General features: G+C 32.0%; 4 protein-coding genes and 1 non-coding gene across 7 annotated transcripts; 2 read left to right on the forward strand and 3 right to left on the reverse strand.

Moving 5' to 3' along the window:
* Window positions 1-1,433: 1,433 nt before the first annotated feature.
* Window positions 1,434-7,001, reverse strand: Inx7 (innexin 7). Its single transcript, XM_069120819.1, has 7 exons — window positions 6,564-7,001; window positions 6,060-6,150; window positions 5,309-5,390; window positions 4,567-4,744; window positions 3,619-3,956; window positions 2,726-2,916; window positions 1,434-2,191 (listed from the first exon to the last, which is right to left on the reverse strand). Exons 1-7 carry the CDS (start codon window positions 6,649-6,651, stop codon window positions 1,951-1,953), a joined length of 1,209 nt encoding a protein of 402 aa, XP_068976920.1. The 5' UTR covers window positions 6,652-7,001; the 3' UTR covers window positions 1,434-1,950.
* A 4,230-nt stretch (window positions 7,002-11,231) lies between these two features.
* Window positions 11,232-16,443, reverse strand: Inx2 (innexin 2). The gene is made up of 2 exons (XM_069120820.1): window positions 16,300-16,443; window positions 11,232-16,192 (listed from the first exon to the last, which is right to left on the reverse strand). The coding sequence occupies exon 2, from the start codon at window positions 16,019-16,021 to the stop codon at window positions 14,945-14,947; it is 1,077 nt and encodes a 358-aa protein (XP_068976921.1). The 5' UTR covers window positions 16,022-16,192; window positions 16,300-16,443; the 3' UTR covers window positions 11,232-14,944.
* A 1,826-nt stretch (window positions 16,444-18,269) lies between these two features.
* Window positions 18,270-18,342, forward strand: TRNAR-ACG (transfer RNA arginine (anticodon ACG)). The gene has a single exon. It is a non-coding gene; the product is annotated as a tRNA-Arg (tRNA).
* A 2,572-nt stretch (window positions 18,343-20,914) lies between these two features.
* KFase (kynurenine formamidase) lies at window positions 20,915-23,063 on the forward strand. Of its 2 annotated transcripts, none has more exons than XM_069120822.1 (8): window positions 20,915-21,271; window positions 21,350-21,440; window positions 21,503-21,604; window positions 21,749-21,883; window positions 21,983-22,061; window positions 22,139-22,330; window positions 22,398-22,533; window positions 22,619-23,063. In XM_069120822.1, exons 1-8 carry the CDS (start codon window positions 21,260-21,262, stop codon window positions 22,754-22,756), a joined length of 885 nt encoding a protein of 294 aa, XP_068976923.1. In that variant the 5' UTR covers window positions 20,915-21,259; the 3' UTR covers window positions 22,757-23,063. The 2 variants fall into 2 exon arrangements, with proteins under 2 accessions (XP_068976923.1, XP_068976924.1); XM_069120823.1 differs by having other exon boundaries at window positions 20,916-21,271; window positions 21,328-21,440.
* Daxx (Daxx-like protein) lies at window positions 22,255-26,748 on the reverse strand. 2 transcript variants are annotated; one of them, XM_069120818.1, is made up of 5 exons: window positions 26,559-26,748; window positions 25,911-26,034; window positions 24,580-25,771; window positions 23,774-24,499; window positions 22,255-23,698 (listed from the first exon to the last, which is right to left on the reverse strand). In XM_069120818.1, exons 2-5 carry the CDS (start codon window positions 25,971-25,973, stop codon window positions 23,052-23,054), a joined length of 2,628 nt encoding a protein of 875 aa, XP_068976919.1. In that variant the 5' UTR covers window positions 25,974-26,034; window positions 26,559-26,748; the 3' UTR covers window positions 22,255-23,051. The 2 variants fall into 2 exon arrangements, with proteins under 2 accessions (XP_068976919.1, XP_068976918.1); XM_069120817.1 differs by lacking the exon at window positions 26,559-26,748 and having other exon boundaries at window positions 25,911-26,392.
* Window positions 26,749-27,168: the final 420 nt, after the last annotated feature.

Consider the following 27,168-nt stretch of genomic DNA (forward strand, 5'->3'; position numbering starts at 1 on the left):
AATAAAATAAAGGTAGATTCATTAACACTAACCGTATCGGCGCTTCACATATAACTATTCTTACCGTAACCGGTCATTTGATTAGAATTTCGTCCGTCTGAACGCTCTTCGCTTATATTTTGTATGTTTTTCAATAACTTCTTCATTGAACTTGTGGGCATATTCAGGAATAAAACAAAATACAAAACCAATGTACTGAATATTATGAGATTTGTTCGCTCCTTGTCGTATTTCATTTCTCGTATACTTCGGTCTGTACTTTGTAACTCTCAAAATGATAGCGTATTTAGATTTCATTTAGCATAGAGCAGTGGTTTCCAACCATTATGATACTACGCCTCGCCGAAAAAAAATTTTTTTTCACGTCTCCATACCTTTTATTTTTTTAATAGATGTAATAATATAGACGCGTTTTAAATAATAAGAACTTTATTACAAACAAAACTGAAAACTACAATTAACAGAATAATAATAAGGTTTTGCCATAATATATACGTACATGTATATTTATTTTTATATTAAATTATTTGTTTGTAGATGTTATGGTACGAAAATTAATATTTTATTAAAAAAGCTTTTGGCACCTTCCCTGGTCCGCGCCTCCCAGGTTGAAAACCACTGCTATAGAGAACTCATTATGGAGGGAGTATATTCTTGAGAAGTATTTCTTGAGAGCATCCGATAAGATTCTGTTGTGTTTAAGCGTTACCTGACATGGACTCTGTCAGTATGTTCAAGTGCTTACGACGAAGCCAAATATATACCGCATTCAGATGTATGCAACTGGTTAGATCTTACTTGAGTTCAGAGCTAAGGTCCCAGGCAGAGAACTTTAGAAAAAGATGTAAATTTGTCAATTGGTCAAATGGTCGATCGCGATAAACGAGCCAGGCGATGAATTTTTCTTAGTAAAAAAAAGAAGCAAAAAAGAATTGAGAAATTGATTAATCAAGTAATATGAGAATTTACGTAAAGTTAGATGATAAAAAAAAAGAAATAACGATGAATGTACAATTTTAAATTAAGGTTAGGTTATTTAATTAGGTAACCTGGTAAGTTTATTGTTAAATTCCTGTGCAACAAAGTAAAACTTGCATTTACAAGATTACTAACTACTGAAAGGAACTGGTTAGAAAGCAGGTATGAAGGTGAGTAGATTGCCTTTTCTCTAAGATAAATGTTTGTACTTGAAAATGTAGCTTTATTCGCACGGAAAGAACAATGGTGAACAACGAATTTCATATACGCAATCTGGCATTCCCTGAAGTGATGTAACATAGCGAAAGGAACTGATTCGAGAACCGCAGTTGGTTTGAACAATGACGTAACCCTCAAAATAAAGTGACATAGTAACAAGAAACGATACATGATATTTACAATGGAAATTTACATATTAATATCGAATTAAAATAAATTGAATTATTCGGCGTTCGTTTAACGTGTACCAATTTTGTATTTATTTATAATATTACTTTTACTAAATCTGCAACAGCTAAAAGATTCACAACTCGAATACTCTTGTACTTAGTTTGCATTGAACGATATTACAAATAAACAGTATTTCTTCTTGTCATAGCAAAATATATAAATATGATATATATTGTATAACGATAACTATCATTAAATCTAATTCGCATATATCACGTTTGTACCATCAACAAGTATATCTTCATATTATAATATAAGGCACCAGGTTAAAGACATGGAAAATTTAAAAATTAATCCTAAATTCAATACACTGTCATTAAAATGCAAGCTCCTCTACGCTTCTACATAATCAAATCATTCCATAAGTAATATGGGAGTTCTATTGCATTGATATAACAATAGCTTTTTTTGATAATTTGACTTCTTTAATTTTCCTCCATCTTGTCTGAGTCAGTTTTCTTGTAAATTATTTGGAATAATCATATTACTCATAAGATGATATCAGTAAGATAAGACTGAAACTCAGCTAGTTAACGGTTTCTCTTCGCTAAAGAGATGAGGTTGAATCTGACGTCTTTCTTGCAGATCCTCGGCAAGTTTCTGCAACAATTCCTTGAACACGTAGTTATCTAGGTTCTTCGCTATATAATAAAGAAACACCCAGTCTCCGTAGTGGCATTCGTTAGTAACTGCCAACACGTTCCACGGATTATATCTCCCGGGACAAGCCATGGAGAAGACCAACTTGTTGAATGTTACGCTCCTGATCAGATGAGAAAATTTGTTAGATAACATTAAATAAATTAAACTTGTGCTAATAAAAATAATAAAAATGTTAAAAAGCGTTAAATAATATTCGAAATAATTCTAATATTCTAAGAAAACAAGAAAAGGAACAGAAAATATTTCATCGTCTATTTTCGGAAGCATATCAAAGCTATACACTGAAATTTAGAAAAACCAAGAAAACTGAATTATTTCACATTTTTCTTAAATTATGTAGTATATATTCAATCGTAAATAACTTCCTTTCCTTCGAAATCAAAAATGCAACGAAAACTTGCTGTCTATTTTCTAATTAGTCGTCGTCATTACTCTAATTGTATTATCAATTACAGAAGATAAAATAATAATTGCATATTGTCTAACTAAAGTTTTCACATTACATTATTGCTGCCAATTTAACAGAACTGGAGTCAATGGTACGAGTTCGAAGAATCGAGATTCTAAGAAAGGCAACGGTCGATAAACCGTAGAATAGGAATAGGTATAGGTATAGGCAATAAATAGTAGTAACCTGGCGTGCAAGACCATAGTCAGTAACCTCCAAAGCAGTCCTAAACCGGTTATCACCGACAGAATGATATACCAATACCAGAGGAAGATATAGATCTTCTCGTTAACGATGTTCAACGCCATGACACATAGCGCATCGTGGTTTTGTATGGTACCCGACGGACCAAATTTGTGGAAAGTACATTTCGTCACCTGAAACATTTATTCGGAAGGAATTTTTATTTAAACAACAACAGATTTTCTACTAAAAAGTCCGAAGTTTTAGTTCTAATTCTTTGATATTAACTACGTTTGAATTAATCATTGTAATGATCTTTAAAAAACTTTGTTCTTTTCATACATAATATATTTACGAAATAGATAAAAATTTCGTAATAATTCCAACTATTTAAAGTCTTCTCGATTATTTAGATAATTTACCATACGAGTAGCTATGTGTGATAATTTACTATACGAGTGAACTTTCGTTAATCCTGAACGAATCGTCTACAGTCACTTTGGACTAACATTGTTAACTAAGTGAATTAACGCCAATATTCAACCAACTGAGTAATTCGCCGTCTAAAATAGATACGATAATTCGGTGCAACAATTGATTTCATTGTGTTACGTATGAATTCCTTTTATCGCGACTTAGCTCACTTTTACTCTCAATGTCTCATACTATATGTATTATACAAAACAATGTGAAATTTCATTAGCATCATAACGAGACACAGTTTGTATCTCATTACAATCCTAATAACAAAGTTTTAAAAAATACTGTGTAACATATGTAACGTATTCGTAAAAGTTCTCCAAACTAAGTCGTTCAAATACTTTCGTCAATCACCGTTCACATAAATGTAGAATGGGAATAGACTTCTTAATATTGCATTGTACTGGGAAACATACTTTAGGAAAGACGATGTCGAGCGCGTCGACTTCCCCATCCAAGCCATTGCGCGCTACAGCTTGGCCAAGACCGAGGAAAGCACCGCCGAGGAACCAATCGGTTAAATAAATCTGCATGAGGACGTTGATGAAGTTGAGAACCTCGCAGAGGCCCATGTAGTATGCCCACGGTCGATTCAAATGGATACGGTTCAGAAAAGCATGTCGAATCTGACGTATTTTCTCGTCACGGTCATGTATTGACGGAACGGTTATACCGTTCTCAGTTGTCAAAGGCGTCTCACGCAAAGCCAACGACGCCATGTGTAGCCCAGATACCAACACTTTTAACCGACCTCCTGGACCAATCAATTTATTCGTTTAATTAATATCTCTTTCATTTTTTGTATTCCTTTCTTTTATTCGTTTAATTCCGTAAAAACGAGCTACCGTAAAAAGATAGGACAATCATATTATTATAAATATTTTTTAAATATTCACATTCAATCAGCGTATACATCGCATGCATATAATTTTAATTTTCCTTAACAAGTAAAGCGCATAAAGTACCCCGTAAAGTATTGTATATGATAAAAGTAATTATATACATATTTGGAACATTTATATTTATATAGGTATTCTATTTTGTTTTTTATATATATTATATTATACGTAATTATATCCTAAGATTATTGTAGAAATATTCTATTTTTATATTCTATTATATACAATATATAGAACAAACTAATTTACAAGTGTCATTTATTAAAATAAATTGAAATTAGAAAATAATTACAGTAAAAATCTCCATCGTTTAAATATGTAATTGTGTAATTTAAATATGTAATATGTGTGTATGTAAAAAGTTATATATATATATATATAAGAGAAAGTCAAATGACTGAAGGTTATGTACTATGCGTGCAAAGGTATGCAGGATGGGTTGGTAGATATTATAGCGGGACTGACCTTCAACATTCCGCCACAGGTAGTGAGGCGCGTAAAAGAAGAGCGCCTGAAAAAACAGAACGAAGGGCACCCACTGGTAGTAAGCATGGTGCACAAGGGAGTCTTCTTTGGTCGCTGGTCCCACGCCAGGATGCGGGATTTCGCCTAACAACACCGGTGTTGCGTTCAAGTGTTTCGACTGTAAAATTCGTACTATTGCATTATTGTATTCGTAATATTGTATTGTATAAGGTCTCCAATTTAGCAAAGTCAAAAAGAAAAGAGAAGGACATGTATAACAATATAATGCAAATTTGGAAATATTATTTGGCCTTGTGCTGTGGAAAATTATTTTTATTCATCAATTATTAATAATAGAAATACACCTCTTCTAGGCTTTTTGTAAAGATGATACAATACACTAAAATTAGAAAGAGTTTTATCGAAGATGATTACATTCATTGTTTAATTACATAATAATACTTTAAATAATTTTTTACTTTAAGTAATTATTTAAGTAATTTTTGCATTTTTCTGATAAATATTTTATATAGTATAAGCTATTACAAGAGAATATAAATTCTAATGTACTTTAATATTTCAATATTCTTGTTACAAATTATATGTTAAACAAAATTCGAAAATTTGACGAAGATCCAAGTATTAGAAATTAATTAGGGTTGATCTGATCGTATTAAGAAAATAGTTTAAAGAAGACAAAAAGTGAATAAATAGAATCTAATGTATTAGTATTAATATTTACCACAGTGTAAGTAGACGTAAAAAAACAGTAGGTGTTGATTACTTTCAGTACATCATCGCTCATTCCATGTCCACCGATACACCTTATCGATAAAACATAACATCAAATATGGTTATTTGTTTCATTGGCATCTCTAATTGGCCTTAATATTTAATCTGTAGGTCACGGAATTCTATGACTTCAAATTTGCGGGTAAAGTTTTATGCAATGAATAATTAAACAAAAGTCTGTGAAAAAATGCAAATCTAACAAATTTTATTAAGAATATATTTCTTATCAAGAAAAATAGTTATTTGTTCAGTTTTAGGTATCTAATGTTTTACCATAAAAATAATATTAATGCACTGATTCAAATAATCTTCTCTCATGTAAAAAATTCTTTCTCAATAAATGGAAAACGTACAATTTTCAATGAGCGATGAATGGTTCAATACTATCGATTCGTCTTCATTCGATAAATATTTTCTATTTTAGTCCTTCCGAAAATATATAAAAGGCAACAAAATTCTACACACAAATATATAACGCTTCTGTCTGTAACTAATAGAGACAGGCAGTTTATTAGTTTCGCAATTCAATCGAATATTATCGAGGCCTTCTTAAATGGAGGACAGAACCAATATCTCAATTTTAGTATGTACTAGTTGATAACACTAACAGGGAAGACAAATGAATGGAAATCCAATAACTAGAAATATACTGAAATACTGTCAGATATTTTCACATTTTATTAACAATATTACAACATTACCTGATATGTTCTCCGATAAATTGTTTAGCTGTCACCATCAACGTACTGGCCAAGAGTATCAAAAACGTGACTCTGTAGTGTAGCTTGAAAACTAATCATATTCAACAATTAATAATTTCATCAAAAAAGGAAGAAACGAAGAATAAGGAAAACATTTAAGGTGACTTTATATAAATTAAATAAGACAAGGACGAAGACGAGCGATAATAATAAACTAAAACAAACGAATAGATTTTTATGCATTTACGGAGAATATAAAGCGAATACATGTAGGACGTACATAATATGTAAAAATATGTAAAATATCGAAAATAGAGTAAAAGTAAGAGCAGGATAGAGTTCTTCGGTATCATTCATAAAATTACAAATTTTAATAAATAACTCCAGTCTATCAGTCAAGGAATCAGTCAAAGAATCATTCAAAATTACAGATATTAAATCAGATATGTTTCAACTTTCTTTCCGCGAAGCTATGAAATATCTCTGTGTCACAATTCTTATTACCCATATTATCAATGGCCACTGTGTCCTGTGAAATCTTCAACTTGACATGGTCCTTGAGGACCGAAAACGTAGCTAAAACGGTTGCCATCTGTACAGGAAATCCTCAATCACTTTGAATCGCAATCTTTCATTCGTTTTCGCCGAAAATTTTTCGTTGATTGGCTATTCAGCCCTTTAGTAGCCTTGGCTACTTCCGGACTTACGGCATCTACTTCTATTTCAAATTTCCCTCTATGTTCACCAAGAACAGTACAATATACGAAACATATACGAAAAATGACAGAAAAGAACCGGAAGAAGAACTTAGGATCGTGCAAAAGACTTTCCACAATACCAATGAAATGTTGATCGAATTCAGACTGAACTTTCAATGCTGGTAAATCTTATTTTCTCTTATCAGCTACGATTGCGCAGTGGAATCATGACAAGGTTTCAGGAAACTTGTAAACTCGTAACCATACTTTCAAGAAGGTGCGAGTTATTATTGTTGCTGAACCACTTGTTCGCTTAGATAAGGTTAGATAACATCGAGCTGGAATGAGTGATTCAACGCAGCACGATCATAATCATTTCATGGAGAATATATGTGGTCCCTGATTGATCGATCGATCAACCCGGTTGATCCTTTTAAAGAAATAAATACTTGATGCTTGTTCTTGACTTAAAGTATTGAAAGCAAAAATGAACTAAGCCACATTTTTCCTAAATGTCTGTTCCAACAAGCAGTATCAATCGTACAAAAGTGAGCGAATTCATTATTTCCAAATGAAATCCAGATAACGTAACTAAATCAAACATCACTGACGACGAATTTTTCAGTCTGCTGAGTATTGGAGTTAGCTGACTTATGCTCTCAATGCATCATTTAAGAAACTATTGAAAGTAGATCATTTCTCTGGCTTTGATTCGAGGAAATTTTCATATACCTTTTGACCTTTACCTCGCCGTTTCGAATGATAAAGCATTTCGTGCAACCGAGAAGAATATAGAGTAGTTAAAGATTTCTCTGTGCACCATCCTAGCGGATCCTCGATAAGTCTCCTTATTACGGTGAAACACCTGATGGATTTTTCCAGATTTATATAACGATAACGTCACCGTGATTATTATGAAATTTATCAAAATTTACAATAAAAATTGTGTCTGAAAAGAGAAACAGTTTATGATAGAATTACACAAAGAAACGTGGTAGTCCACGTTATAGTACTTAGATAGGATTATCTGACGCACTAGCCAAGACAAGTGATGAAACGGTAAAATGTTTCTAAACCGTGAACATTTACCAAGGTTTATTTAAGCAGATATAACGAATAGAATGTAAGAATTTTATTATTTAAGAAGTCTTCCAGTTTGAAATATGAGAAATGATGCCATTTATTGATCTTCTGACAGTACTTTACCGTTAGTAAATTATTTATTAACTTTTTATCGTATTACATATGAAATATAAGTTTCTTCACTTGAAAAAATTGTTGTGTAATTTATTATGATATTGAACTTTATCGCGTTAGAGAATAACCGCTTAAATTATCGATATTTTAAATTTGTTGATTAATCTACCTCTTAAAATTACTTTTACAATAGGACAGAAAAACCAAACTTATATTGAGACTTTATTTCGACAAATGTAAATGTAGATGTAAAGTGATTAAAATTACACAATGTTCCCTAGGACATTGTAAATAATGTACACATTTTGCACTATTTAATGAGACATCTGCATACTTTTATGTAAGAATAATGTCGCGACAATAATCACAACATTTAAACAGCTTCTACAAATACGATAGTACGACTGTATAGAACCCTTAATAATCGTTGATCTGGATGATTGTCGCGTTATTTATCGATAAAAATTACGGAACAAATCTTCCTTAATCTATATCAAACCGGTGATTTCACGGTAATCACGTTGGAATTGCGTGGAATACAATCGTGATGATTAATTGTATTTTATCGCGAGTTTTACTCTATTCAGAAACACGACCGTGAGATACAAAAGCTTATCATCGTGTACTAGAGGATCTAACGTAGGTACGATTCAGTGATTTCAATTCAACTTTTGTGAGAAACTTTTCCACGAAACGCCACTATATTCGAAGGAATGCAAATAGTTAATTCTTCGATAAATTTTAATAATTGTTATTTGGTAATTAAATAAATGTTATTTGGTAATTTGTTGTTACATAAACGTTGTTCTATTGTAATTGAAATCTTATGTTTCGTTAAAAATCCAGTCCAAAGTATACTTCCTTCATAATATTCTAAGTCCAAAATCCACAAAGGATCCTAAAAAATATCACTGAAACAACTCGGAACATAATCTGAGAAAACGTAGGAACGACATAAGATATCAATATTTAGAGAAGAAAATTCGAATGCAACGTGTAAAGCTGACAGGGGAACGGATGAAAAAACGTCCAAAATTAGGAAGGTGCGCCAGAGGAGATAGGAAAGGTAAATGGAAGGGAGGGGAAAAAAAGGGAAAGACCAAATAAGATAAGGAGATGAGAGGGAACAAGTTTGAGGTGGAAGAAGAGTAAAGTTGCAGGGGAAAGAGAAACGGTGAACAAGAAAGACACGAACAAAGAGGTGGGAGGGATAGAATGTCGAAGGTAGGACTTTGACCGGCCGTTGCCCCTGATGCAGTCGCCTCCAGCCAGCAAACTCAACGGATCCTGCAAAGAAAATTCTGTCCTCTGACTTCTCCATTCGTACATGTTACTTATTTACACGCATTATACATTCAGTTCCATCGTTCTTGGCCTGTTTGTTACTGTCTGCTTGGCTGTTCATTTGTAGCATACAAAAACCATAAATCAGTTACGATATAATTTCTAATTACTGCTTACATAATTCAGTTTCATTTTTTTCATGCAAAGATTGATTCATAACGAGCGATAATAAATATTGCTTTGCTTTTTGTAACCTTTTAATCGTCTTTTTCTTTAGATATGTATTTAGGTCGTTGAATACATAGAGAAGAAATTTAATGGAAATACAATTCTTACAGTGGTTGATTCTTTATGTCCTAATATAGATGTGATTTAATAATGATTGAAAATTAGTAAAGAATTGTTTCTCAAAACTTCTCGCTAATTATTTCTGTAACATCATAAACAATGATTTTCTTTATCTTAGTATTTTCTTTCAATGTTATTAACACTATTTTTATTTCGAATATTTAATGATTACACCTCGAATGTTTATCGTCACACTAATTGTGTGTCCTACCTGAAGATAGCGAACATGGATTCCCTTTTTTTATAATCATCTTTTCGTAATACCTGGATCATATTGTTTTTGTTCTGGCAGCTGAACAAAGACAGTGTTTCACGTTTTGCTGCATTCTTATTTATTATGAATACGTGACCATATAATATATACAATACCACCATTTTACACATTTTTGTACTGCTCAATATTACAGACATTTTAAAAAACAAGGTCACATTGGAAAATATTTTCGAAATGTCTGATCTTTTGATATTGAATCAAATTCTTCGAAATTAATTTACCATTAAATTTACTTATAAAATTTGCTGTAAAAAGTGATTAAGAAAATAACCGGAGGATAAATCTAGGATGACTCGCGGACGCAAGATAATGGCTCAATTTTACGTTAAGGATGAGATTTAAATTACTAATCGGCAAAATGAGAATAATCTTCGTGTCCCCTGATACAATAACGCGAACAGAGGGAACCGAAATTAGTTGGACCTCGAGCGTCGAGGTTCGGTTCCATGATCGTCAATCCCGAAGCAGTGTACATGCATGTGCAACGAACCCTCTGGAGATCGCATAGTTTTAATAAATTCCATCGATAGGGATCATGCAGGGTCATGAAAGCTTAATCGAAGGTCGTAGTGGAACGATATTTCTATTAGCGAAATACCATGATACATTTCTAGTTTGAAATTTCTATTATTAAATGAAAATTTTATATCATCCCAAAAGATTAATTTTTACGATTCAATTTTTCCACTTTATTTAAGTTTGCAATCAATTTAAGCTATTATTAAAATATAATTAGAAAATTAGATATTTCGCAGAATTATCCTAGGATTAGTAATTCATAAAGTGTAAATATTTCTATTATTCACTCAGTATTAGTTACAATTTTTCAAATTATTCCTCTTTACGTATAGTGAACAAAACTAGTCATAAAACTATGAAAATACAAAGCTGTACTTAATCCCTATATGATATATAGCATTTAACTGATCTACGTTTATCAGTACATAGCAAGATAATCCAAACTCCATTCGATCCTTACATAGTAAAATAACCAACGGACGCGTTGGACAACTTTGGACACGTTAAATTAGTCGAATTATTTTTTAATTACTTAACGTTGTTTATTCAATTATTCCACGTTTCTCAAAAACATATTCGTATCTCATACAGAAATTGCGCTATGGCGGATATTAATTATCTTTATTGAAAAAATTAATAATAAACGACAAGCTAATTGTGAGATATAAGTCTTATAAACCGAACAATTAATTAAAATTACCGCTATCTTTAACACACGAGTTCCTTTTCCCCGTGAACGACTTTACTTACCCATCATAACCTATAGCATAAAATTAATTAAAGCATTATACGTGGGTAATCTCGACGGAAGGAGGCGCGATCCTGAAATTCAGGAATCATAGAAAGCATTGATTACTCGCTGACGTTTTATTTGTTTAATCCCATAGAACATTTTTACGAAAATATAGGATTATTCTGGCAGTACATTGTCGATCCTCGAAGAAACATGATGAAAACGCATATATATGTCAAAAGAAAGTTAATTCACAAAGTGTGCGCTGTTCCTATAATAGAAAATTTTATAAAAACACATTTTTTTGTCGCAACAGCGGGAACATACATTTTTCGTCTTACTATAGTAAGTAGTAACTATCATTATCAACGAGTAAAGAACAGGATATTAATAATAGGGAAAAAAATAACATATCAATTGTCATTACTAATCAATTATCACTCGTTCTTCCAGCAAGTCTCAACTAGCTGGGATCTTTATAATTCTATATATATATATATATATATAATATATATTTTTCTTCATATATAATAATTGTTTCTCATATCTTATCGCTTCTACAGGCACGAGGAAGCACGTGCATACAACGTACATGTATGATTATAGATATACATATTACGTTCCTGCACTAAGCAGCATGGACATTCATTAGAATAGAACAATGCACCGACACTATTACTATCTACGAATGCGATTCCATCACTCATTACACCATATGCGTATGAAATAGGCACTTTTCTTTCTTCCTCCCGATTATTTTATAATAACAATTTCAACGCTAATCTCTACTACTCTCGTAGACTTATCGTATTTAACACGTTCCGTGCCACGTAAGCTTAAAAGGCAAAGTTGTTTTTCCACATGAAAATTGAAGGGCAAGCATTTATCGTGCGTTAGAGTAATATCCATTAGAGGAAAATAGAGATTTTACTGATACGCTAATACATATTAATAGTTTGTACGTTCTTATCAAGCAATTTTGTTGTGCGTTTAATAGCTTTAATTTATTAATTATCATCGATGACTAATAAGCTATGTAGAAGGGAACATGTTAATTAGTTACAGCCTTTGGAGTACTCTTCGTTCCTCGAGGAAGTTTGATTGAATACTCGGCGTCCAAAGGCACTGGAACTAAAACATAGCTTCTCAGCGTCTTTTGATTCTTCAAACTCCAGTGAGTTATCATAAACGATTTAATGTATTTCGACAAGAAAAGAAGTAAATTGCAGAACTTTTTTCTTACTCTCAACTTCTCTGAATCAGAAAATTAAATATATGTCTGTGTATATGTGTGCGTGAGAAGATAACGACTATGATTATTAAAATTATCAATATAAAAAAAATAAACGGAAGTAAACTGACGGTTTATAAAGAAAAGGAACAAACACCTCTGGGGAGATATTATGCGAACGAAATTAATCAAAATCGAAAAGGGAACACTGGCATGAAAAGCAAGAGAGAAGGAAGTATATATATAACATATTTATATGTATAATATATACACATATATGTATATATATGTATATATATATATATGTAATAAGTGTAATGAGAGAAAGTTCTAAATTCTATTCACGTGTACAATCCTAAATATGATAGATACAAAATACAAAAATCACGATGATGTGGAGTGTTTCGATTACTTGGCAGTCTTACTTTGAGCATGGATCTCTCAAGAAGAATTACATATTACTACATTTGACAATGAGAATTGGTATGCGAAAAACGATTATCTGAGCTCTCAAGCTCGCGCGCACGTTTTCCATTTCTTCCCTTTTAAATTCTTACCAGCTAAACGTACGTTATCTTTATTGTCTTTTATTTCTTCTTAAAATAGTCTTTTTCTCGCGTCTATTTCTTTTTTTCTTTAGAATTTCACTTAGGTCGCATATAAAGGACGGTATTACAATAATTCCGACAGTAACGACAATTTTAAGGTAGTAGTTTCAAACGTTTCAAATAGGAGAAACGGAAATGATGGACGAGCAAAAGTAACACTAAGAAAGGATGGAGAAAAAGAAATCTACGTATGTTCATCGATGAAAGTCTGTAGACTTTTTTTGACGCCTTTTCTTTTCTTTCTTTTGGTCCCTCCATGTATAGTAAAATATATATATATAAATGTATATAACATTCTAATTATCGCAATGATGAGTTAAAAGTATTAATAGAGAAAAAGCAAGCGAAAATAAACGTTCAAAGGAAATTTTTCGTTACAGCATTTTTTCTTTCTAAACTATCTGTCTGCATGGCTGCCCTTCTCCCTCTCACTCGATCTCATTCACTCTTCTCTCTCTCGTGCGTGCTCTTTCCCTCTTTTCCTCCTCTTCTCATTTATTTCGGACTCCCTCTTTCTATATATATATAATATAAATTTATATATATTCTCTATTTTATAAGATATTCTACAATGTACAAAATGTACGCCTACAATATGAGAAAATAATAATATGGTAAGCAGAAAAATTACATTTCTAGGAAGACGAAGCGACGCGTCGTGCGATTCTCGAACGAAGAGTGGGGTCGATGAGGGACCATTTAATCTTCGCGACAAACCTGCACAACCCGACTTTTCGATTTCTCCTTCTCTCATGCATTGTTTCATCCAACAATAAGAGAAAAAAAGAAAATAGCAAAGAATAATGGAAGGACGCATCCATTCGAAGCAAATAAAAAAAAAGCAAAGGCGCTTGTTCTAAAAGAAAAAAAAGAAGACAAAAAGAGATGAAATGGAAGAAAAATGCCGAGAAAAGGAGAATGGCAAGAGAAATGAAAATGTCGTGTCGTCTCCCATTTTATATCACACAATCGAAGTTTCTCTCTACAAAGCCTCCATGTCTCGGAGCAATTTAATACTTGTAAGCTCTTTCTCCCTCTATCTCGCATGCGTATAGGTATATAGTTATATATGCGCGTGTGTGTATGTACGATATGTATAATATATATACACACACATATACATCCTCGTTATATTTGTGCTACCAATGCTTGTAGATTTATCGAGCGATATCGACCGAGCAGATGGGAAACATTATTTTCGCGAATAAAAACGATGACGTTAGAAAAATGAAAGCAAATATAAGGTATTCGTCTTATTGTTTCTTAATATCGATAACGATATCACGGAACAGCATGGCGCAATTTTTGACATTGTGTACATTGGATCGTAAATTGGATTTAGTTACAAAAATGTGTAGTATTAAAAAAGATACTAAAAGGAAAAAACAATGATCTATGGATGATATCGAAGTCAAAGGATTCAAGGAAATTACGTGACGAGGCTATGAGTAGGATCGAACATGTATCTATGGTCGCTAGCTATCGACAGAAACTATTGATAGTCTCGTGTATACTGTAGTGCAGATGGAAATGAATGTATTGTTTAACTGTTTAACTAAAAAAAAAAGAGAGATAGAGAAAGAGGAGAAAGAGAGAGAGAGAGAGAGAGAGAGACAAAAAAGAAAAATGATTAATTTCTTCATTTGCTTCGCTTGATATGTTGTGTTATACAGAACTTGCACTTCCGATCGAGAATTATCATGTAACGATCGGTAAGGCAACTCACTTTACACGTATGCCAAATGAACTACGAAAAATTTGTCCAAAATTGTTGGAATGCACGTATACGTCCCATATATATGTTACAGATACGAAAAATAAACGTAATTCAAAATGGCTTTCGATCTTCAAATAACTACATTAATGAAAATACGGTAAACTACAACTTGATTCGACTCGACTAATCGGATCTGTTGATGAATCGAATAGTAAAAACGAAGAAGCGGGGGAAAAGAAAAGAAAAAAGAGGAATTCTAAGAATGTACGTAAGAAACTAGACGGATTCTTTGCCCTGTAGTTTCGTGGCAAGATCGACGACGAGCTGCTGGTACACCACCGGGTCTATGTTCTTGCCGAGCTGATAAAGAACGAACCAGTCACCGATCTGGCACTTCTCAGCGATGGTTCCGATATGCTCCGGCTTGGAGAGGCGCGATCGGGCACGCAAGAGCACTAAGCGAAGTTTCGGCCCGGCTACTACCGCGGCACGGTATGCCAGGGTCAAACCGCTCAACACCGACAGGATGATGAACCAGAACCAGAGGAACACGTATATCTTCTCGTTGACGATGTTTAACGGTAACACGCAAAGACCATCGAATTTCTGCACCGTACCGGACGCACCATATTTGTGGAAGGTACATTTGGTCACCTTCGGGAATACCCGTGACATCGGGTCGATCCTCTCCTCAGGTTCCATTTCTGTAAATTTCACCACGTCCGAGCCATAGGTGGTGAACTCGCCATCCAAGAAGAAGTCCATGAAGTAGATCTGGCCGACTACGTTAACGAAATTTAGCACTTCGCAGAGGAAGAAACGGAATGCGTAAAAATTCTGAGTGTGCCAATTCGAAGCGAAATACTCGACTAGTAATTTCCTTCTTTCCGATTTGCATTCGTCGCTCATTACTGGGCAATTTAGGTCTAGAACTAGCATCTTGATTCTACCACCTTCCCAAGTCTTCCACAGGTAACGTGGCACGTAAAACAATATCGCCTGGAAGAACAGCGTGAAGCACACCCACTGATAATATTTGTGGTACTTGATTTCGTCCTCGCCATCGACGTGGGACGCAACACCTGGTTGCACTATGTCTTTGCCGACTACGCCAGTTCGATCAGGGATCGTGAACGTCGAGTAGATCCAACAGTAAGTGTCCATCACGTGAAGCGGTATTTCGTCCACGATACAGTCTATAGGGTCTCCGATATATTGCCTGGATGTGACCAATAACGAAAAAGCAATTAATATGATCACCGTAGCTTTGTAGTGCAGCCGGAAGACATTATTGTCGATGCAAACGTTGTCTAGCTTGAGCAGTCCCTTTACTGAACCGAATACGTCAAACATGGTTGGTTATTTTCCTTCGAACAGGTACTACAAGAGAGAAATCGAGCGACTTATCCCAATCGCAAGTTTTACTTTATTATTTACCAATCAAACCGGACACTTGGGTTGTTGATGACCCGCGCGACGTGACGCCGCGCGTCAAGAGGCGTCAAGAAGCGTCCCTGGGCCTCCCTGCACACGCACAAAAACAAACAGCTTTCAAAAAATTCGTTTATCGCGATAATCGTTGTATTTCTATTCGTTACCGATATATCTATCACTGAATAAATTTCGTTTACCGAAATCTCGTTCGAATTTCCGAAAACACGTGTGTTCCGTTCCGATCGTTCCGTGACCACTGCGCGCGTGAGCACGGCTCTACCTCAGCAAAGCGTCACCGAGAGCGGTTGTGTCGTAATGGCTGCGTTCAGAAACGCTCTACGACACGAGCACACGAGGACATGCCGTTCCGTAAGCTGCTTCCTTTTGCTCTTCTCTCTGTCTATCTTCTTCTTCGTCGATTCGCTTCTTCTCTCTTGCGTATACCGTATAACGTCTTATCTCTGTCTCGCTTGCAGATTATACACAGCCTGGTTGGGGACGCTATACTATACGTTTGCTTCTGCTGCACACCAAGATTCTATCCCCACTTACGGACACGAGAAAACTCGTCTCTCTTTCTGTCTCTGTCTGTCTTAGGTTCTCTTTCCACTCTTATCCCTTTACTATAACCTAACCCCACTTTTCGTCTCTTTTAACCGCCGCGTCGGTCCGGATCACAAGAAACTTAGGCCCGTCGTTCGTATAGGTTCGATTGTGCTCGGCTAACATCGGTTCCAACGTTCTAGCGAAACCTCCAGACGCATATACGCATGCGTAATCGAAAAAGCAACCCACACCACTCTCGTGTACGATCTTATTTAAATTTAAGGATAATAGCCATGAAATATTTGTTTAGAGTGTTACTATAAACATTTACGCTTACAATAAACGTAGTTTCTTTCGTTTAGTAAATTTCGATTATTTAATCAAAAGTTTAAATGCTATCTCTTCAATTGAAGGCTTGTGAAGAAAGTTTTGAAAGAATATACGCTGCTTAAATAGAATAACCAGTCGAAAATTGATAATTGTAAATTACTTCTTTATTGGTAATAGTGTCATTTACCTTGTTTTCCATCTCATATCGTTAACTCCATGCTCTTTAGTTATTTGGGTACTACTGTTTTTATATAGCTCAATTTTTATCGAATCGAATATTTTAGAATACAATGGAAATATTTGGCATGAAAATATTTTGTAATAAAATCATATGCTTGAGTTTTATTAAAGCAAAATATACAAGGAGTTTAATTCAACAGGATTATTAAAAAAAGCTCGAAAGAGGTAATCGGAATAACTTACACTATATGTATTATATGTTTCGTATTACAAATACCAGACTTAACATACCACTTTCTATCTGAAGTTTTGCACCGTTCTAGAATGATACTCTGTAATGAATAGTAATTATCCCTAACAAATAATTTGTATTGACCTCCATTACTCCACGGATTACTTAAATTAAATAAATAGGTAGAAGCTACTTTAATCTCAAATCGATATGCAGATTAATTACTATTTAATCTGAAATCAGCAGACGCTGATAATTAGACAAATTAAATCGCCTTTATAGTAAATTATGTATCAATTATACAAATTGGAGAGTACACATGATCTGTTCATACACATTAATAGAGGTAGTCAATCACAACCTTATATTCTTTTTATCACGAATATTTGTAATGCTAGTATTATGCTTAAATGTCATTATCTATTTCAGTTATGCTTTATCGATAAAAAGATTCTCTGACATTGCATTCCAGTGAACTCTTTCTATAAATTGATTTTGCTATATCATATCCTTATCTGCAGCTGACAGTAAGTCTCCAGTAACGTAACTGTATCTCTATTTGATTGTCACGGAGTGATCTGAATCGTCATTGGCATTCTTGGAAGTATAACTCTAAATTCAGAACATTAATAAATATTAATAAATATTAATAAATACTTACGTCTCTTAATGGCAAACAGATTGTTATATATTGTTATATATTGTTATATTAGGTTATACTGTCTTGCAGATACTACTAGACAAGCATTACAATCACAATTACACTCTTTACTGTCAAAGTATTATGGGATTTATTTTATTTAAGCAAAATCATACAAATACAATTTTAATATATAAATACTATATTTGTACAAGTATATAATAAATAAAACCAAGGTCGGTCCTGTGGCGCAACGGATAACGCGTCTGACTACGGATCAGAAGATTCCAGGTTCGAATCCTGGCAGGATCGGAATTTCTTTTTTCCTAAAACATATTTCGTCCCTTAAATGATAGAATCAATATAATTTTAGGTCAACTGTACTAAACAATTAATTTTTTTTATAATCCGATAATGCATTTCTTTTTCTTTATATCTCACAAACAATGTCTCAAATATATTTTTTTCTTTTTTCCTCTTTTTTTTCTCTTTTTTTTCTTTCTTCTTTTTCTCTTTCTTTTTCTCTTTCTTTTTCTCTTTCTTTTTCTCTTTCTTTTTCTCTTTCTTTTTCTCTTTCTTTTTCTCTTTCTTTTTCTCTTTCTTTTTCTCTTTCTTTTTCTCTTTCTTTTTCTCTTTCTTTTTCTCTTTCTTTTTCTCTTTCTTTTTCTTTCTTCTTTTTCTCTTTTTTTTCTTTCTTCTTTTTCTCTTTTTTTTCTTTCTTCTTTTTCTCTTTTTTTTCTTTCTTCTTTTTCTCTTTTTTTTCTTTCTTCTTTTCCTCTTCTTTTTTTAAAATTAAAACACTGACATCTTCTTACAAGAAATACATTTATCATATATCTATCTTTACAGGATTATTCGTGTCATCTTAAGCTGAAAGCAGTCAGATAAAATAGAACAAGTATTTTGTTTCATAGTTGATCATGAATTGAATTAAGAAATGCTTTGGATATTCAAATTGCGAGTCAAAACATTTTTATCGAGAAAGTTCATTTCCCTGTCTTAACCTTAACCATTCATTTTCTGTTTCTTCTAACAATACAAATCGCAGTTTGACTGTACTTTCTCTTACTGATTAACTGTTAAGCAGATAAACCTTAGTTATTCGAAAAGCTTAAGAGAAGGGTCGGCGATAGAATGCAGATACGCGTGGAAACGTCTATAGTCAGTACGATCTTCAACAATACGTGTCATACCTACTCAATTCGGAATGACTTGAAGGAATATATTATGATATCTAGTTCGCGAACAAATGCCGGAATCGTTGCTATTAATAGCCACGGGCCGATCCTGAATTCCAACGAAGGCAACACGGTATAGAAGGATACCTACTTAATGCCCTGGAAACTAATTGGAAGCGAGCGTAGTCGGTGGGTCAAATAAATTAACCCAGTATGCACACGAAAACCGGTTGCAAGACAGTGTAAACCGCGAACTATCAAGGCAAGTACGAAGACGTTCCTTCACAAGAAATCTTTAAATTGACAGAATAATTCTGCTTTTATGCCGTTCAAGTATCGAATTACTAATCTAATCTTCTCCCTTATTATTAATGATTCAGTAAAAATGTACCAAATATTACTTCTTCAAATAGTTTCAAATTAAACATAACTTTATAGGTGACATCTTTTGTTCGAGGAAATGATTTCATTGCGAATGGGAATCGTGAAGATAGATGGATCGAATAGTGATTTAAGAATGCATGAAGGTTCGATGATCGTTCGTCACTGGCCTGGATTATACCGCTGCTTGCATTTTATTGTGCATTACTCAGCTCTCTCGAACGAAATATCCGTTGAACCGACGGATTTTTGACTGAAAAAGGTTTCTCTTACCTGTGGTCTGTGGGTAGGCGTTGACGTGGCACGATACTCGATACATCAGCTGCTGCAGACCTACCTGTGACTTCTCCGTGGAGAATGGCGCGCGTTACAGAAGAGTGGGGCCAAAATGAAGGGACCGGTTTTTCTGGTTTTCAATATCTTCGACCCTCATACTCTATTCTTGTTACTTTCGTCACAATCGTGCTATAGGATATGTATGTATGTGTAAAATATGTATTTTAAACGTATGTATATATATATAGTATACATATTTACTATATTTCATTCCCATTTTACGCCCTCCTTTGCCAAACATAATTTTTCGACTTATTCACTTTTGCTTTAACTGATACAGGATTGTCGAGTTATTCTAAAATTTTCTTGCACCCGAGAAAAAAAAATCGTCTCGACTCGAGACGATTGATATACGATTGAGCTATAACGAAGGGGACATATAGCGTCTGATATTGATCACATTGTTTATGTTTCCTTACTTAATGAATTAATATCGTTCCACTAAAAATTCAAATGTACATATATACTTACGTATATTTAATGATTGTTTTACTTGAAATACAATTAGTGAGATTTCTTTTTAGAAATATTCATATCAGGAAATATTACATAAAAAGTCAAATCTTTCCAATATGTTTAATTAATTAATTAAAAATATTTTTATTTATTTATTTATCTATGATCATATTGTAAACTTATAATAAAATTAAAACGTGTTCATGTAAATCAAACTATGGTATAAATTGAGATAAACTTGAACGTAAATAGGATAATCAGTCACTTAAATATGTAACATTCCGAATGCTTACTCTATGTTGCATGGGTGTTACTATCACGAATAAAATTATGTAAATGACCAGAATCCTTCAATCATTGACAGAAGGCTTAATTGTAAAATTATTATCTCAAAATTCTATTAAATTAAATTAAATTAAATTAAAATTCTATAAGTTTTAATGAATAATCGACTTAAATTTTGCTTTCATTGTGCAAATCGTATCATCCAATTCCTAGAAGTGAAAATACATATATCGATAAGAAGTAATTATGTATTACAATCTGTTGTAAGTTTCATAGTCATGCGCATGTAACAGTAGCGCAATCTACAATCAAGGGACAGTCGCGATATTTAATACTAGAGTTTCAAAGAATGTATAAGTAATTTTTATTAAATGACGGAACATTCAGTGAATTATATCGCAACTGTTGAAATAAACTGATAAATCGCATCTTTTTGGTTAAAACTCATTATCTGTTTAACGATATCGTGAATTTTATCAAAACTTCGACGACGTGATATTAAAGAGAGTGTCTCCAATAAGAATATAGTTATCGTTACAGTTAAATTTTTCTTGTTTGAAGTTGGGACGTATACATGAATATATGGATTAAAGATGTCTATTTCGGTAACTACTAATCGATTCCCTATGGTGTTAATGAATTCTCATTATTATTTATTCAGAATTGCATTTGTTTGGTTTTAGGAACAGGAGGTACTCTATAGTCCCAGCAAATGGAGTAAGAGGTTCGATCAAATGCAAATATTATCAAATTATTATAAATTTGCTAAAAAGGGTAAGTTGAAATTAACATGAAATCGAATTAAAGTAAACAATAATTTATTTGTATTATTGTAGTTACCGATGATGCTCGTAAAAATTTTAAATGCGAATTAAATATTCCGTATGGAACAACAGAACGAACTAAATATGATATCTATGGAGCTGACTTACCCAAAGGTATGTATTCATGTTACGCATATACGCATATTAAAGGTTTTAAATTTTCAGTTTGTTTCAGTTTTTTGCAGTGTAAATAATTTTAAATATTTCACTTTAGCTTACTTCCATTAAGGTATTTTGAACAATACATGTTTCTTCCAGATTCCCCCATATTTATATTCATTCACGGTGGTTATTGGCAAGAAGGTAGCAAAGATTTTGCTGCATTTACAGTTCCTGTCTTTGTTAATAAAGGAATTAAAGTAATAACCATTGGCTACGATTTATGTCCTAATGGTAAACTGTATTTCTTTCACATTTCTATCTTTCTCTAGATACAAAATTTTAAAAAAATATTTAAAAAATATTTTAATTAATATTTATATTGTATTTTAGTCAAATTTGGGGATATAATATCTCAGATAAAAATAGCGATTAAACATATATTAAAGTATGCATCGAATCTCGAATGTCGGTAAGATGCACATAATACTTACATGATAATTTTGTTAATTTATAATATAATGATAAAATTGGATGGATTCTTTATAGGAATGTTTGGCTCTCTGGTCATAGCGCTGGCGCACATTTAGCGTCCAGTATTCTGTATGATAAATTATGGTTAGATGAAATGACGAAAAACGGATACTTAAATCTACTAAAAGGTATCGTGTTAATAGGAGGCGTTTATAATTTGAATCCCCTGCTCGATACGAATATTGTTACGCCTTTGAAACTTACAAAGTAAATATCTGAATACTTATATAGACTATTTACTTTAGTTCATAATAATATGTAACATATGTTTTAGAGATGAAATCAACACATATAGCTTTACCACTCTTGATACCAAAAATAACACACTCATCCAAGGGTTGAAAGTTATTGTAACCATTGGGGAATGTGATTCACCAGGACTTATTAATGAATCACGCGAATGTACTCAGGTACTCATGTTATTCTAAATAAATAAGTGACAATTTTTTCCTGCTCTAAATAAAAATTTGTAATCTTATATTCTTTTCATTCTAGCAACTTATTACAATAGTAGACGATGTTCATTATATATTTCTTCGGGGAAATATTGACCATTTTAATATCATGGAAGAACTCACGAATGAAGAATTTATTTTGACAAAAGTGATATTAAATAACATCTTTCATGAATGAAAGAGAATAATTTAATAACATAAAATCAGAAACAGTATAGAAACATATAATTTTAATGCGTACAGATAAATTTATAATATTTAACATATAAAATTTGTATATATATATATTTTGATATTCGTAAAAAATTTATTTAATGTAATATATCAGTATACTAATACATTGTTGCTAAATTACAAATTGTTTGTAAAAAAGTTATTACGTTTATTTACTCTAGACTGTCTATTGGTCATCTGTCATTTGTTAATTTTGCATAACAATGATCACGACGAACTGCTTTTAACTTTTCTATGAGTCATTTAGATTGTGACGTTGATGAAAATGTCTTTGGACGTTGCAAAGTATTTTCCTTTTGTTTCATGGGTAACACTATCATTTGATTAGACCGAAGCACAGAATTTGTGCTTTTTTGTTTCGTTTGTGAATTTTGTATTTGATTAATATTTGTTTCCTGATTAACTAAATTCGATGATATATTATTTATACTTGTAAATTTTGTATTTTTATCTATTGCTTGCGGCGAAGATACGATCTGACCGCTTCCTAATTTAGTTACATTACGCGAATCCATATTCTTAGTATTCAATTTTACATAATTATTTGTAATATTTTTTACATTAATTATGCTTTTACCTGTTGGTATTACAAATGTCTTGCAGTTACCTTTTACAATAGGAATTACCTGAATAGTACGAACCGAATTTTCTTGTGTAATATCTTGTGTAAGATCTATTACATTTTTAGCAGTTAATGTCTTTAATGTATCTTCACTTTCATTAGATTCACCTACTTTCTCTTGTCCATCTTTCCACGTAATCGGAGGTTTAGCAAAAGAGCGTACTCGTAACAATGGCTTTTCTTCTGCTTCTTCTGCTTCTTCTGCCTTATCCTCTAGTGACTTGTCATCCATTGGATTTTCACTTATTATATTAGGATCATCCTCTACAACACATATATGTAATAAAATCTACATGTTTTTGTTCATTCTTCAATGATTAACTTTTTTTCATCACTAACCTTTTGTTCTGTCAATAAGAATTTTATTATCTGTTGTGGTTGAGAATGCTATGTTAGTTGTAATATTTAAATGCTTTGTCACATTAGGCGCTGATATCGTGTCATTTTGTATTATCGACTCTGATTTAAAATTATTTTTATAATTAGATGTATTCACAAAATCGTTAACTTTTCTTGATTTTAAATTGTCACCCTTATGATCTTTTAATCTATCATTGATTTCTTGTTGGTATATTTCTCCCATTTCTATATCGGAGTTAGCTTCTCCTGTATTACATTTGGCTTCTGTATTTGTTTTATTTTTAGATGTTTCACTTCTATCAGTATTATTTTCATCTTCCGATGAACTACTTTTATCGTTATCTGTATCCAGATTTACATCAATATCACTAATGCCATTATCGTCAGCCTCATCATTATCATCATCGTCTTCTTCTTCATCATCATTATTTTCTATGCTATCATCATCATCTTCTTCATTCTCTGATCTTTTAGAATGAGTAATTTGATCTTTCATTTCTTCTTGTTTCTTCACATATTCCTCAAATGTATCTGATAGTTTCTTCTCACCAATTCTCTTGTTCTGCATTAATTTTTCAGCTAATTCCATATCCTTTAATGCAGGATCATCTTCTTTATTTTCAAGAAATAATGAAAATGTATCCCAATAATCATTGCGTCTACACCTTTGCAAATGTTCACCTAAATCGATGAATGCCTTTTTTGCTTTAAAAATTAACAATACATAAAGATTAAATTTAATTATTTAAATTACAGTAATTACTAGTGAAATTATAATAACTTACCAATCTCACGCAGTTTTTTATTATTCAAACCTAAATTATTTATATCATTACATCTTGTCACGCATTGTAAAATATCATTGTAATCTGGAAAAATTAGTGCTCTTGTAAAATCACCAATTTTCTTCAATTTGTTTCTTTTTGATATTTTAGAATTAATGAAACTTGTAATAGCATTATTTACAACAACAATACTAGTTGTATTGAAGTCTTTTGGTCTTAGGTATTGCCGTCCTGCATCAATATTTTCTCCAGTATATTCACAGTACTTATTATACAGTTCCACCATTCGATGTTTATATTTTTCTAATTTTATATAATTACTATTTTCTTCATCATCAAAATCTACTTCTAATTCTTCAAAACGTTTTATATACTTTTCACATTTTTTCATTGCATTTAAAATTTTTCTAATTTTCTTTTCTGTAGCAAGTTCTTTTTTTTGTTCTTCTCCATTATCGGCATTAGTCAACAACATTTCGTTATCATTAATTATACTATTACTAGTTTGTGTCATATTTGGACACATTCCAGTAGATGCATTGGAATTATTTAGTTTACAATCTCTATTTGTTTTGTTTGCATCAGAAAAATAATCTCTATTTGATAATAATGTCGACTTCCCTTTACAGCAATTTTTCATTTCATTCATTACTTCAGCTATATATATGTAAAGTTTACAATTACTCTCCATTATGTCATTTCTCTTTCGATTTAAAAAATTATTGAAAGCTTCAGAATGAGCATATACAGGATCCAACTGTTCATAACGTCTTTTTAATTTATTGACAATCTTTTTCATATCATCAGAACGATCTTTCTGTAAACATAAACTAATAAACATAGAGAATATATCCTGTTCCATAGAAGAAATAGTTTTCTTCTCCTTTACAACCAACTGTGGTTTCAATAACATTTTATTTTCTTCTTTTCCTTTTTCTGTTTCTTCTTCCTTCTTCACATTACATGCTTTAACATTAGCTTCTTGTTTATACAAAAATACTTGAGAATTTTTGTCAATACAAGAACTATCAACATTTTCTATTTCAGACGCTTTTCTTTTACGTCTTTTTACTGCTTCATTGTCACACAAGGAAGCTTCTACTCTTATAGTAGTTATTAAGAAGTTAGAATGGGAATTATGATTATCTTTTACTAATTTGATAACTGACCCTTGTGTGTCATCAGTTTTATTCTGAAACAATAACATTTTGAACCCTAAATGTCTTTCAACATGTTCATAAATTATTAAGCATAGGTACATCACATTATAATTGCTAAGAATTTACAGTTGACATAATTATATATATTTTAATGTAACAAGATATACGAACCTGTCTTGCATCTTCATCATCATCTGATGAGATACAAATAATGTCATTCTCCTTACTGACCATATTTATTATTTTATGAAAAAGTTAGATTATAATATTACAATACATGACATCCATCGCTTATCTTGCCGACAAAAAACGATAATATAACGATTAATTCTATTACAATTGCGTCAAAAGCCTTTCATTGTGTATACATACTAGCGTTTGTTTAAAAGTATATACACGTTTCTATTCAGCCTGCTATAACATCACCTTATTTTTGTTTCTACTTTAACAGTATAGATAAATTTGATTAAGTAAAACTGAAAGTATGCAATTCAATATTGATTTAGATGTTTTCATTGAAATCTCTATCTTTAAAAGGTTAACGGTTGAAGAAAAATTCGAAATTGTATTCGTAAAAATAAATAATTCTTATATACTTTATTTACAACGTTACAATTAATTATTAGCCTTTAGGGACTTTACTTCTTCACGTTACATACCACCTTAATCACGCAACTTTAAGTTTTATTGGAAAAACTTTATCAAAACAGTCTATAGGAAAGAAAACTTAAGAAAAGATGGAATAACGCCGTTCCTCCGCAATTTTGTAAACTATTGTCATAAAGGAAAAAATAAACCAGTAGAAGAAGATGATAATACCTGTTTTAGATAAATTTTATCCAAGAAAGCGACTACATAAAACTTTAGAAAAAAATAAAATAGAATATTAGAATAATTTTTATTGACGTTAGGCGATCAGAATAAAATATAAATTTCCAATATTTCTATAACGATACAATGTTTTACGTTAGTGTTTTTATTACTATTTAAGATTAATCTAACACTAATTTTAGGGTCAAACCTAAACAATTTTCTCATAGCTTTATTAAGTTGGTACGAGTAGAAACTTTAAAATAATAATTAGAAAAACTTATTCGCACAATAAATATCGAAATATTGTACTTACATCGTACTCTTATTTTTTAATCTTTGAATACGATACATTATATTGATGAAAGTTTGGAATCGAAGTTTTCCTATACATTTTATTTATGTTAATTTCTTGATTATTTCTTTAACTTCTTGCCTCTTAATCCTTGATACTTAGAATCACCAACTAATTATCAATTTCCTCTCTGTTATCAAAATATATAACAATACCAACGTTATAATAAATTATACTTTATAGACATTAAGATATCTCATAACTTAATTAATTATTTATTTCTCTTTTAGAAATGTTAGTATAAAATTTTGCACAACCTAACCT

Source organism: Bombus flavifrons, chromosome 9 (assembly GCF_040668555.2).
Source record: "Bombus flavifrons isolate JBK064 chromosome 9, iyBomFlav1_principal, whole genome shotgun sequence".
Taxonomy (NCBI): domain Eukaryota; kingdom Metazoa; phylum Arthropoda; class Insecta; order Hymenoptera; family Apidae; genus Bombus; species Bombus flavifrons.